The sequence below is a fragment of the Rhynchophorus ferrugineus genome, unplaced genomic scaffold (assembly GCF_030347505.1).
Source record: "Rhynchophorus ferrugineus isolate W39M unplaced genomic scaffold, kcgeb_rfMv2 rfM4, whole genome shotgun sequence".
NCBI classification, from domain to species: domain Eukaryota; kingdom Metazoa; phylum Arthropoda; class Insecta; order Coleoptera; family Curculionidae; genus Rhynchophorus; species Rhynchophorus ferrugineus.
In genome coordinates, this window is record NW_027472583.1 from 46900918 (window position 1) to 46915235 (window position 14318).

General features: G+C 31.2%; 1 protein-coding gene across 1 annotated transcript in view; it reads left to right on the forward strand.

Annotated features, from left to right (window-relative positions):
• LOC143196536 (limbic system-associated membrane protein) overlaps nt 1-14318 on the forward strand; it is a 357229-nt gene that overhangs the window by 321211 nt on the left and 21700 nt on the right. Inside the window, exon 4 of the mRNA XM_076404280.1 lies at nt 3598-3730. Within this exon, the coding sequence (XP_076260395.1) occupies nt 3598-3730 (133 nt within the window). The remainder of the gene's footprint in view (nt 1-3597; nt 3731-14318) is intronic.

Below are 14318 nucleotides of genomic sequence, written 5' to 3' on the forward strand. Positions count from 1 at the left end.
CTTCCATAATTTAAAACCATTGTATGTTAAACCACCAAGAATTTAACAATTTAATTATCATTACTATAAAATATTAATGTAACGCAAAATCTAAATATTCTCGATTTTTTGTTGTTTTGACTTGATCGACTCGAAAAGTATACACCGCCATTAGAAAAGGAAGACAATATAGTGTATTCTTTTCTATGGTGTATTCTATGCAGGAGAATCCGCATGCGCCAAATCTGGGGTTATTTCTGGAGTAATGTATCCTTGTTATATTGTTTACAAGATACAGAGTGTAGAGAAACGTTTGGTTAAGTACACGGAACTACAAAAATTATTACTTTGAAAAAAAAATTATGCATAAGAGTGTTTTCCTGCTAAGACTGTTAACTTATCACATCAGCCTCGTACTAAATTATTGCATTATTTTCTCGTAAAATATTTGAACACTAATAAACGAAATACACTCACTTAATGATGTTACCATTGTCTGCTTTTCTTAATAAAGTAAAACTTGTTAATAAACATGAAAAACAATCTTGAATCAAAATATTAATTAATATTTCTCAAATAACAAAATAAGATTATGAAGATGGTATTGATAAAATATTCTTTTGTAATCCTAATTAAGTAAGTAATTATATATTTTAGGCAGTAAAATTAACAAATATAATTTAGGAAGCTAAATTTTATACAAAATAATGTTTATAGATTATGTAGCACTAATTAAGCAACAGTAAACAAAATTATTAAAATATTTAATCAAAAATTGTAAAATTCTCCTTAAAAATAAATTGTATGGTTGCTTTTACTAACCCTTTTTATAACGGAGAATACAATAATAACACCCCAAGAATGTATTTTTAAATTAAATAACATTACTTAAAGATTGTATTAATATTACAGTAGCTTTAAACTGAAATTAATGTACAATGAAGTATTTGAGACATTTTTTGGAAATTTTAGAGTTGGGTTAAGAAATTACTCAAATATCAAATAATTCATTTTTTTTTTGTATCAATTGTTCAATTTATATCAGTTTGAAAAATTTTGCGTCAATATAGTAACATCGGTAGTTTTATTACTGACTAAATCTAAAGTGTCTAAATCAAAAAATGTAAAATCTCACTATACCGGAAATAGCGAAACTACGTTAAACCTAACAAAGATATTCCTTGAATTAATTCTGATAACCCGTATCTTGCTTACAAAATCAGCAACGTTGAATTCATGGAGGGTTTTAGAGAGGTTAGGAATGTGTTGGACCATCTATGGTGCTGACAATTGAGCGGAAATGGATTCATGGAAATATGTGCAGCTTGACTAGGATTGAATTTAGAGTTCAAGTTCAGGCCATTTTTAACAGGCTGTAACTGTCACTATCAGCTAGGATATCTTCCATTCTGTTTGTCCGATAACTTTGTGGTGATTCCGTGAGCAGCTGGTAGAATCAGGACTTCCTCGTTCTCTTTAAGACGGTGCTAGACATTGATCTCACTGGATAATATTAGCCATTCATCTGCGGATTTCGCTCCTTGTTTCTGTTAAGAGACTATAGACTACATTTTCTGCTTGGCAGATTATATTCTCTGTTCCTATCCACCCTATCCATCTGTCTTACCCTTCTCACTCTAGTAAGATATCTCATTGCCACTCTTTGGATTTTGTTTCATACCTTTTTAACCCATGTCTCTCAGCAAAACATTAAATTGGTCTACATATAATTTTATATATCTTCATATAATGGGATATACAGTTTTTGTTAATAAAGTTACAATTCATGGCGAAATTATAAATTAATGGTTCTTTCAATTCTAGTATTAATTTCCATTTTCCATGTATAACTTACTTCCAATTTATTTCGAATGTGTGTATTATTCTATATATTTCTTAGATTATTCTTTTATCATGTACTTTTCCTTGGATGGCATATAGTCAGAGTCGTATTACATAACACCCCTCCTAGAAAAACGGCCACGGGTACGTGGATGTTATTCTGTCTGAACAGCTTATAATTGGTACACAAATTATTTCTGATTATCGATCGCCAGTTTGCCTTTGGAACTCTTCGAAATGGCATTGTTTCTAACCCAGTTTCCCGCTTTTCGTACCGCTAAAAAAGAGAGCTTTAGTGGCCGCCCACTCAGAACTGCAAGCTTTTGTGCAAATTTCAATCAACTATGTAAATTCACAGCAAGTTCAGTCCATCTTTGGCCGCCATAGACCTAAAACTATGGTACATGTGCCGGGAGTCTACGGACTAATAGTGATTTTCAACGCTTAAATGTTTCTTACTTGCAATAGTTTATGGCTAATGATCATTTAACACCTTCAATTCAGCTTTTGTCATCTTACAGCTCGGCCCTACTAATCATTTGCCAATCCAACGTCAACCTGGCTTCTTTTCTTGATAATTAATTTGATTATGATTAATTAAATGATAAAAATTAAATGTTAAAAGGTACTAAACAAAAAAACTATTATTTTAAAATACAAAACGACTCTGAGGGTTCTTATTTATTAGAAAACAGACCAACCTGCCTCACTCGTTCACGAGTTTTTAACATATGGCCTTTAATATAATACTATATATGTTTAAACAATGGCCTAACATATCTATATATGCTACAATTTTTATTAGTATGGGGTCCCGTTCCCTTTTTCCTTCAATATGAGCTTTTATATTTCAAAATGTTCATTCAAATCGATTTATAATGTTTCCTGTTCAGTATTATCACTCTTACAAAACACATCGAGTGATATTTCCGTAACATTTTATTTTCCCAGGCACAGTTTTGCCTATAACATATTATATTTACCATAAAGTTATATAAAAGAAATAAAAAAATTTAAAAAAGTTACAAAACAAGTAAAATTTCTCCAAATATCGATGGCTTAATAACATTAACAACTAAATGGCTATCCACTTTTGCCTATTATTTAAAATAAACTCTGAACAGTACAAAAACTAGTAACAAAATAATGATATTTGTAAAATAAGTGTTTAAAATCGACAATACTTCTAAAATGTAAAATGAATTAATAAACTCGGTAATAGAACTGCAAATTGAAAGTAGCCACTACCACTCCATACTAATTTGGTTCTGGAAGAGAATAGCTCACCTTGGAATGAATTCCCTCTGTAGGAAACTTGGAACTACTCTCATAAATATAGAAGGTTATAAGTTGCAATAAATATTGATATTCTAATAAAGTTCACTTTATAATTTTAAACTAGAAACATCCCTTTGAATTTAATGATATTCAACACCATATTTTCTATAAAATAAACATTATCAACTAACAGCATCCCATCACAAATTCCTTATTTATTTATTACTAATACTTTTATACACATCAACTATACGTCTAACCAGTAATATTTTTAAACCAATGATATAATCTACTCAGAAATATTTTCTGGAAAAATAGATTTTGCTGTCTGTAACACAATCGTTTTTCTTCGTTTTATTTAAACGAGAAATAAGGCAAATTAAATCTGATAGAAACGTTCCCAATATCTTCGATAAAGAGCATGCACCGGTATCGTCGTACGCCGTCGAAATAGTCCCACTGTGATCCAGCCTGACCGCAAATTCCGTTACGTTCCAGGTGATTAGGCCGGAAAAATCATCGAACTGGACCTTGCAAATTAAATTCCCACAATTGCGAGATTCGGGCATCTACGAATGTCAAGTCAATACCGAGCCAAAAATTTCCCTGCCTTTCAGACTGAACGTGATAGGTAAGGACAAGTAGTAAGAACTCCTCTCCAGTTTCTCCCGCATCCTCCGAAATCAGATTAGGATCATCCTATGCCTCCAACGCTCTCCTCCCCGCCGGTCCCAGTAAAAAAGGGTTCTTTTTAAAGAGTTTTTTCCCCTCCCTTTTTTCTTCGTCTTTTTCTTCGTCGGCCTTTTTTTCGGGGCCGTGTCCCGTCGACGACACCAGCTAACGTTGGCTGCCCATCGCCGCAGCGAAGGCAAACCGCAAAAAAGAACTTCGTCAGGGGAAATAAAGGGGAATTTTTACTGGGTCCGTTTACTTTTGACGAGAAAATCGGCCACGTTTTTCATTCATAAGGAAATGAACGTCGGCGAAGGGAAAAAAACAAATTTTCGCTGGGATCTGTTTGAATATAATGGATTACAAGTCATTTATTGGAGTCGGCGAGGAAGTCCGGAGATAATACGATGATTTAAAAGTTTTATACGTTTTTTTCTCATCCGGTTGGAAGTTTTCGGATAAAATTACAACAATGGACATAATTCGGTGAATTACGGAATTTCTCGGCTTACTAATTTGTTCATAAACTTCGTTATACGTATAGAGCCAATCAACTTAACCACCCTTGTGTGTATCAGTCCAATAAAGAATTCTATTAATATATGACCAAGCAACATTTGCAAATTAGAAGCGAGAGTCTGATGATTATATGTTTCCTGGTCATTTTTTCATTTTAAAGAAGCATTTTATTCAGGTAAACTGATATAACATAAATTCTTCAACAGTTTCCCACATTTCTGACAACATGGCAATATTTTGTGCGAATAAATCATTCTCAACAGCGATACATTTTTGTATTTCTTCAGCGTTCCAAAATAGTATGGAAGCAAAATCATGCTGCATCAATCTGAACAAGTAGTCATTAAAAGGCGCTTTGTCTGGTGACTACAATGTGTGCAACAGAACTTGCCATTCGAACTGCAACAGAGTTGTTGCTATGATAGAAGATGATTTTACAATCATAAGACTATTTCTGACCTTTTTCGCACAATAGGCTAGATAAACCTTTTTAAAAAACTACTTTATTGCAATTGCAGGCATTTATTTACCCAAAATAATAGTCGTTTCTTCGACACAAATCGATTTGAAATAACAATAGACGTTTGAAATAGTGGAATTTTAAATGCGCGCTAAAACGCTTCAAATCTGCCCGTGACGTAGTTATTTTGGTCGCAAAGTACAGTTTTTATGTTTTTTTATATCCCAACGTGTATCGATGGTGTCAGGTCCCACGTAATGTAATTATACATCGCTAGAATCCCCAAATAGAACCCAAGTAAGAACAATATTACAAAGCGAGAACCAGCCAGTATAGTTTGAACGTCAGTACTTATTGACAGTAATAAAAACATTTTAATTTACATATTTGCAATTTTAAATATTTTCATTTTATGTCTAAAGTGTAAATAACCTAATATCCAGGTAAATAAGGCATTCAAATTATGAACATTTGAAGTTAGGCCTCATTTATTTATTTATTGTATATATGTGTGTATTATTATGTATATGTTGTTGTGTATTTATGTTGTTCTGTTTTCAGGTACCAAAGAATATAGAAATGTATGTTCAATATAATCTGACTGGTTTAATCGTACAAATATGCATGAAGTCAATGTATGTTTCAACAAAATTCGAATAGCAAGTAGACAGAAGAAAAGTAGCTTCTAACTGAACTCTGACTACTGTCCGCTACTGAATGACGATATATTCTCAAAATATAAAAAACTATTAATTATATACAAACTTTTAATAAGGGTCTATCAAATCCCATCATGGCTCTCATTACGAAAAGCTAATATCAAATATCTGGTTTCTTGCACATCTTGTGTTTCAAACACAAGTTTGAAGCATTTCGAACAGTACTTACGTACAGACAATGTATGAATCAAATGGTGTTACTGAAGTCAAGTAAAGTAAAAGAAACTAAGCAGAGATCTAGTTTAAGAATCCAAGGGAGAACTCCATACGTTAAAGCATGTCTAAACACAGATTTTGTAAAGTACTTGATAGAGCATTGTAATTGCACGTGATTATAAAACTGTAGGGTTGTAGTTAAAATGAACTCAGAATTACAATTTTTGCATCTTATTTAGCCAAATATTAAAAGGTAATTGGATATAATACAAAACTGCTAAAAGTTTATGAAAGTGAAATATCCATCATCAAATGAATATTGTTTAAACCAATTTTTATGTTGTTGTTACTATCAACTGTGTAAAATGAATATTATGGTAGCCATGTCGAATACATTTGCATTTATAACTTCAAATTATCATCATAAAATATTTCAGGAGATTGGCCCTAGCTAATAACACGTCAATTCAAAAGTCCCCGGCCTGATAGATGGCGCTACTAGAATTAAATCCATATGTATTTCAGTTAGCCCTAGCCCTCAAAAGATGCGTGTATAAATTTGACAGCTGTCGGATCATTTGTGAATTATATAATTTTGAGTTTTGCTATTTTGAAAAAAATGGATAAAAAGGAATTTCACGTGTTGATAAAATATTGCTTTTTGAAGGGAAAATATACAGTGGAAGCAAAAACTTGGCTTTATTCCGAGTTTCCATAAACTGCCCCAGGAAAATCAACCATCAAGGATTGGTACGCTAAGTTTAAACGTGGTGAAATAAGCTCCGAAGACGGTAAACGTAGTGGACGCCCAAAAGAGGGTTTTACCCACGAAAACATTTAAAAATTCCACAAAATGATTTTGAACGACCGTAAATTGAAATTGAATGTGTATATGATATCATTCACGAATATTTGGGTATGAGAAAGCTCTGTGCAAAGTGGGTGCCGCGCGAGTTCACTTTTGACCAAAAACAACGATGAGTTGATGATTCGGAGCAGTTTTCGAAGATAATCAAGCATAATACACTCGAGTTTTTGCATCGATATGTGATAACGGATGAAACATGAATCCATCATTTCCCTTCGAAGTACAACCGACAGCCATCCGAGTGGACTACAGACGATGAACCCGCTCCAAAGCGTGAGAAAACGCAACAGTCGGCTGGCAAAGCGCATGGAATAATTTTACCTTGAACTGACTTTTACTGACTACCTTGAAAAAAGAAGAACCATGAAGGACGAAATAGCCGAAAAACGGCCGCAATTGAAGAAAACGAAAGTGCTGCTTTACCAACAAAATGCACCATGTCACAAGTCAGTGAAAACGATGGCAAAAATCCATGAAACAGGCTTCGAATTGCTTCCTCATCTACCGTATTCCCCAGATCTGACCCCCAGCCACTATTTCCTGTTCAAATCTCAAAAGAATGCTCTCTGGGAAGTAATTTTCGTCGAATGAAGAGGTGATCGCCGAAACTGAGGCCTATTTTGAGGCAAAAGACAAATCGTACTACAAAAATGGTATCGAAAAGTTGGAGGGTCGCCATAATCAGTGTATCATCCTTGAAGGGATTTATGTTCAATAAAAAAAATTAATTTTACCAGAAAAATTATTGGATACTCTTTAGAGTTATTACCTGAATTTATTAATTTTCTTCTCAAGCGTTATATTGGTAGTACTTCTACTTAATATTCTTTAATATTCTACCATCATCATGGTTCATGGTTCACTCCAATTCTATAAAAGTTCTAAAATTCTTTTTAAAGTTTTTATTTCAGTTACATAAATTAACTGTGGGGAAATTTAGGTTGTTTGTGTTGCTAAATCCCAGTTCAAATTTTTCATTTACCTTTTCTTTCGATTGTTTATACAACATCAATTTTTCAACTGTGTAATATAAGATAAGTAATCCAATTTTTTTTATTTCTAATAAAATCTTAGTAATCCCAGTTTTAATTTTAAAATACATGTATTTTTAATAATCTCTATATAGTATATTATTATTATAAACTCATAGTTTTGTGATTCTTTATTACAGTTATCTAGCCTATACGTCATTCAGTTTGTTCAATTGACCTCGTTATACATATGCATTAAATATTTGATGCGCTTAATGCATGTGTTTACACGGTTGATTGGAGGATCATTTTATTATATATTTATAACTCTTTCGACTAGAACGAAATTTAAATTTTCTTGTCAAATATACTGCACACATTCAGAAAGAATAATTCAGAAACTTAAATTTGGACCCTAGAATCAACAACAACAAGCCTTCCTTCATTTAAGAATATACTTTTTCAAATCGGGATCAATATCAGACGGTGCTAAATTCAGTAAATATGGCAGTGGCATATTTATTTTTAATCAAGAATTTGTCACAATATGTCAGTCAGTGAGGTATCATATTGTTTTCGATATTTTAAGCATCAAACGCTCCAAAATGCTCATTTTTGACCGTCTCGAATTCACGTAGAATTTTGATTGCCTGACTTAAACATTTTCACGTCTATTTTTAGTTTTACCAAATTTTACAAAACTTAATGTTGATCCATACAACAAACACACTTTCATTATTCCAGTTATTTAAAATTATGTTCCAAATTAGTTACTGCTTTTCCCACCTTTTGGTAGCATTTGAATTCCATGTCGTCTAGGCTATCAAAGAGCCGACTTACACTACCTGGAGGTACTGTTGGGCCAGACCATATGACTACGATCGAAACAAGTATGACTACGGCAAGCAGGATAAAGACTTTTTTAAAATAAAAAAATGTCATTCAAGTGATCCCATGGAGATTTAGATAAATAAAAAGGCAAAATAAAACTTTTTTAACCCTACAGATTTTCAAACTGACGCACTTGGTGGGTTTCTAGGGAGCTCATAAAAATATTCTCTTTTAAATTATTTGTATTAAGCAGAATCAACTTATATTATCGAGAAAATAATACAAGTTGATCTTAGACTGACAATTGTTACCCAGTTAGTCGAAGCATTTCTCAACATAATTAAACGCAGATGGGATCATATCACAGTAGGAGCTAATATAGTACTCTGTGTTTTTTTTTCTTGAAAACTAACCCTAGGGCGCGGATTGGTACAAACCTCGTAGTTCAAGGTACAAGGCGACCAAAAATGGACTGAAGTTCCTGTAAACTAACACCATCATTATCATCAATCCATAGCCGGTACTTGAAGGGAGAGTGTACTTCTCAATCTGATGCCTCAAGTCTTCCAACATTCTTCTCTAAAGCTCGCCACATTTGGCGACGAGACAATGTTAGTCTTATAATTTTTCGATCGTTTTCTATGATCGTGGTACGTGTTTTTTTCGAACCTATTGTATCTTCCTTTCAAAAGGTCAATTTCGCTGCGAACTTCCTTAAGTAATTCACAGACAAGATAGACACAGACGAAAGAACAGGCGATACTGAGAAATAACATAGGTCTACAATAAAATCCCCTTTCAAGAAAAATTGCTATCACATCTAGATTTCATGCTTTGAGTTTTTGTTTAATATTTTTCGTAAACGTTATAAATATTGTGTATAAACGCAAAACAAGTTGTACTTGGTAGTAGCTGTAGGTTTATGTTTGTAATATAAATGATTTTCGTATATTAATTACACATTATACCTCGTTAAGAAAAACACTGTTGAAGCCAAACAAAAGCAAGGTGAGGAAGTTATTTTTTTAATATGTTTTTGCACTACAGTAAATCATATATAATAAAAAGTATTGGATATGACATTTAAAGCCCCAGTTGCGCCATACAAAATCGTAACGCCGACAGTGTAGTTGCTATTATTTATGTTGTATGTTATTTAGAATTCTATATTGATAGTGTGAGATTAATTTAATATACAGGTAAATACAGTAATACATATCAATAATATATAAATACGTTCGTTATGAGAATTCATTTTATGTAACCCCTTTAGTAAAAAATAAATTAATGTTGATATACTTAATTCCACAAAAGGTAAAAGCCAACCAATTTATACACAAAATCGAATTGGGCCCACACTAATAATAAATTATATGGACAAAAAGTTCGACAATAGATGATCCTTTGTCTGTATTCATTGGCGTTTTATTTATGAATAGGTATGGGATTAAAAGTGATATGGGTAGCATGGATATTACGACCATTCAATAGTATTCAGCATCCAACGAACACACAAAAAATATGGTGTCGGCATGAAAGTAATTTAATTTTATATGTTTTTTGTGCTAATTAACACGTTCAAATAATATTATAATGTATGAATAATATAGAACGTCTTCTTAAAACAACTTCTTATAAATTCGATCGTATGCAATTAGAGAGATGTATAAAACAAGAGTAACTAAATCATAGTAACACTTACAATCGACAGATAAAATATACTATCAGTTCCATTAATGTAAGGTTCGTAATTTCAAAACATTTGATAAAAGGATAAAAGGTAAATAAAAAGCGATGGATATGGTGGGAGTCTGAATAAAATATAACAAAAATATCAAGTAATCCTTGAACATGTCAACGTTCACTTACATAATGCCTAACATCAGCCCTAAGCATATATTTACCAGACTATCTATTCTTATTGATTTTATAATGTTATTAAAATTGCTGGAATAGTATCAGAAAAAAACAGTTCTAACAACAATGTTCCAAATAAGGTTATAATTTATATTTTTTTATTTCATTCAAAATTAATTCATAATAAAACTGCTTGTTATATTAAGTTTTGGAAAGAATTAGTTCTTATTCAAAAAGATGACGTATGTAATACATCATTCCGTATCCCCCACCAATCTATTCGAAAAAGAGCTGTTATTATATTTTCTTTAGTTAAGGTAGATAATTTAGTAATTAGATAATTTATCCTTTATTCAAATATATCTTATTATTTTTTATCAAATTGGCGTAACAAAGTGTTTTCGGACTTTTTAAAATAGGACTTTTTAGAATAGGCGGCTTGAGAATCATTTCAAAAAAGTTATTTACGGAAAATTCTACTCCATTATTATTTCATGAAACGAACTGCCCCAGAAAGTCATAGTATTCTAGTGTATCTGTCTGGTTCCACCGTATTGTGTATTTTAAACCGCTTGTAAAAAAATATTTTAACGAAAAAATTGAACCGACTTCAAAAAACAAATAAGGAACTCACTAAAAATTTAAAAATAATCGAACTTAGACTTTTAACACAAAAATAAAACATTTTAAAATAAAGTGTATATAATAATCCTTGTAATAACTAAATATTCTTATCAGCATGCAGTTGAAAGCACAGATTCGTTTGTTTCAAAATCACTTGCAGAAAAGCATGTGTTTTCAAATGTCTAAATTTATTTGCTTTGAGAAAAAAACTATGATATTTATACTTACTTCTAGTTCCTTTTGTAGATTCTATAGAGTCCATAGAAACTACTGATTGCAATATTTAACTTCTTCTTATTCTTCTTTAACTATGTTTCTTACACTTTAGTGTATGCATATACCCATATTATTATATATAATTCTGTTATCGATGTAGATTTTAATAAAAGACTTCGTGTTAAAATTATATTTAGGAATGGCATCTTTAGGAAAGCAATGATGTTCCAAATTTCGGTTCATAATCCTCTGGTCTGTCTGAAATACAAAAAATTAACCTTCTTGTTTGAAAAACTTATGATTTATAATTAATAATGAATATTTCCGAAAGTTAATCACTATTTCATCCTTCACGTCCTCCATCCACAAATAGCACTTATGGTTTGCAATTAAGAAAACAAAATGTATCTTAAATGCTACAATAATAACGTCATAACAACAATTTTCCTTGTAATTATATTAAAATATAAAAGAAAAAAAAACACGACTTGTCACATAATTTCAAATCGAAAGAATGAAAATAAATCTTTCATATTGTGAACTCTAGCCTTCAGTGATTCAGACGCGCAAACATGGCTACGGGTGTATCCATTCAAGTTCCCATTCTATATTTCTATGTTTTGTGAAAATAAGTAAAAATGTGTCAAATGTCAAAGTCAAAAAAAAAAAACAAAAAAAATTTTGCTAAGCTTTTCTAACAGAACCTTTACCTTAACTATATAATTTAAATATCTTATGTTAAAATGTGTTCGTTAAAAACCGAAAAAAGTATCTAACGATGATCTAGCAAATGTGCTCTGGGATTTTATAATTAGAAGTTATAATCATAGAGAGACATAAAAATAGAGAAACTTGAATAAACTCTTTAATAACATGAACTTTCATTGACGTCCCAACAAACATATTACAGAATCGGAAAGCCGTCACAATGATAAAAATAGACAATAATTAACATTACAGCTTATATTCTGCTGCAATATCTCTAATTACCTCAACGACTCAATGAAAAAAGTCGATAATTGGAAAAAATACCGAATCCAAACTAAAATCAGGTCAGACGACTATGCAAAATGCTATTTATTAATAACTATGTAATATGAATTACAATAGAAATCAATCCATGGCTGACGCTTGGAAAGCTGTTGGTATTGCAGGACCTTCTTCTTCTTCACTAATTTCACTTATACATTATTACATTATAATTATACTTTATATTATTACACCTTCATCATTTATACATTGCACATAATTGCAGATGCCCTAAGCACGTACTATGTTACATATTAACTATAATTTATGCGATTACTTAACTCTACATGGAATGAACCAAAAGCCATCAATTAGAAATAATTTGTGATAATATACCAAGAATAATATTGTATTTTAATCTTACCTTCTTCAACTTAAAGTATCAATACTCCAAAGACAAATAGTAAGTTCAACGTACAACTTTTATAATACCCTAAAGAAACAAGGTGAAATATAGAGTTAAAATAAAACCGACGGTAGAAGAACAGAAGTTTTCTTTTAGGAGTGAAGACGGTCCAATATGTAGAATATGACCTGAAACTTTAGAAACTAAAGCAATAAAATTTACGAAAATGTTCGCACTTTGGAATGTCTAAACAGGGGCTATAACTTTCTTGAAAGAGCTCCAACTGACTCAAAGACCAAAAAACCACCATCCGTTAAAGAATGCTAAAGTTGTTATTTATCTAAACTAAGAGAATGGAGCACGAGATGATTTAAGAAAGTTTTTAGCCATATGCAAAGTTCTCGTAAGGCTTATAATAATGTAGGTTAGTAAATGTTTAGAATAATATAAAGCAAGCCATATGGCAGTTTTCTTTTGGTTAGACTGTGGAAACTACATATGTTATTATTTTTAATTGATTTTAACCTTGCTCAAGTGACGCAAAAGATATATGGCATATAAACAACAATTTATGGCATTAAACCTTTATATTTAGCAAACAATCATGAAGAATAACCTTCAGTAGTGATCGCCGTGTGGTCGAAATTCGACCACCAGGTATTAAATTAATAATTTACCTTTGTATTTATCAATGGTTTAGTATTTACAAGTGTATTGTTAGTAATTCATAATTATAATTCATATTCATTATAATATTATTAATTATTATATGGTAACATTATATACATTCATTAAAATACTATTCTTACGTACATTTTTAAATAAAATTGCATTATTCTTTGGTTATTTATTTCATTCTTCGATCTCGATCTTGCAGATAGATCATCTTTAGTCTGTCTATAGCTTTCCGTGATATATTGCTTTGTCTTATGGCCCACGTCTAACTAATAACAATGGACAAGTGGGGAATTAAATTACAATATTAAAATTCTATTTATACAAAACTACTTGCTTCCTGCAAGTCTGCAAGTCTCCAGGACCATATCAATTAATAACAGTCCTTTTTTTTGCTTTACCAAACATTAAATTAAATTAAATTAAGCGCTGATTTTGAAAATATAAATATCTTGTAAGCAAAAAAATATAAATCTCGTTTTTTTAATAAATATAATTTTTTCGATTTTTTTTAGAAAGAAATGTTCACATATGTCGGGTTTTTCTTTCACAGCTGCATATAGCTTCCAATAAATATAGCACATTAATTTGTTTTCTATGCAATGTGTCAAATATAACTTTAAGTGACCAACTTCTTCCACCAACATGCCATAACTCTTTAATAGTTCCTACAATACGGGAATAACCGAAAGTAACACAGAAAAATACCTGTTAAAATTAAATAACTACATTTAACAATATTTTAACCACTCACTATCTGTTTTAATATCATTTCAAACGTAAATGACACACTCATTTAATTTTAAAGAACTCTGTGCTTTATTTTATTTTATAAATTTAAAAAAAAATCACACAGCTATCCACTGTGAGCTTATTTTACATAGTTTGTGTTACTGATCACAAAACAGAATTCTCAGTAACGTCAAACTGGGGATGACATTATTATGTGCTGTATACATATGTGTTGAACCAAGACAATGGTCATATGATGCAACTGAATTGTAAAAATTTTATGAAAAATTGCATAACAAACTCTGCGAATAAGTACATAATCGAAATGTTGTTCTTATTCGTTCAAAATATTTCCTTATCGACTTCTCCTAATACTGCTATAACAAGTCTACAACCATGTTTTTTATCTCTCTCTTCCTTGCACTGCACGTAAAGTGTATGATGTTGCCAGGTTAAGCCTATTCTGAATTAATCTATTTTGTTTTCTTGCCGCCAGATCATCAATTTCCTTCCATTCTCCAATCTGAGGTGATTCTTAATAAAT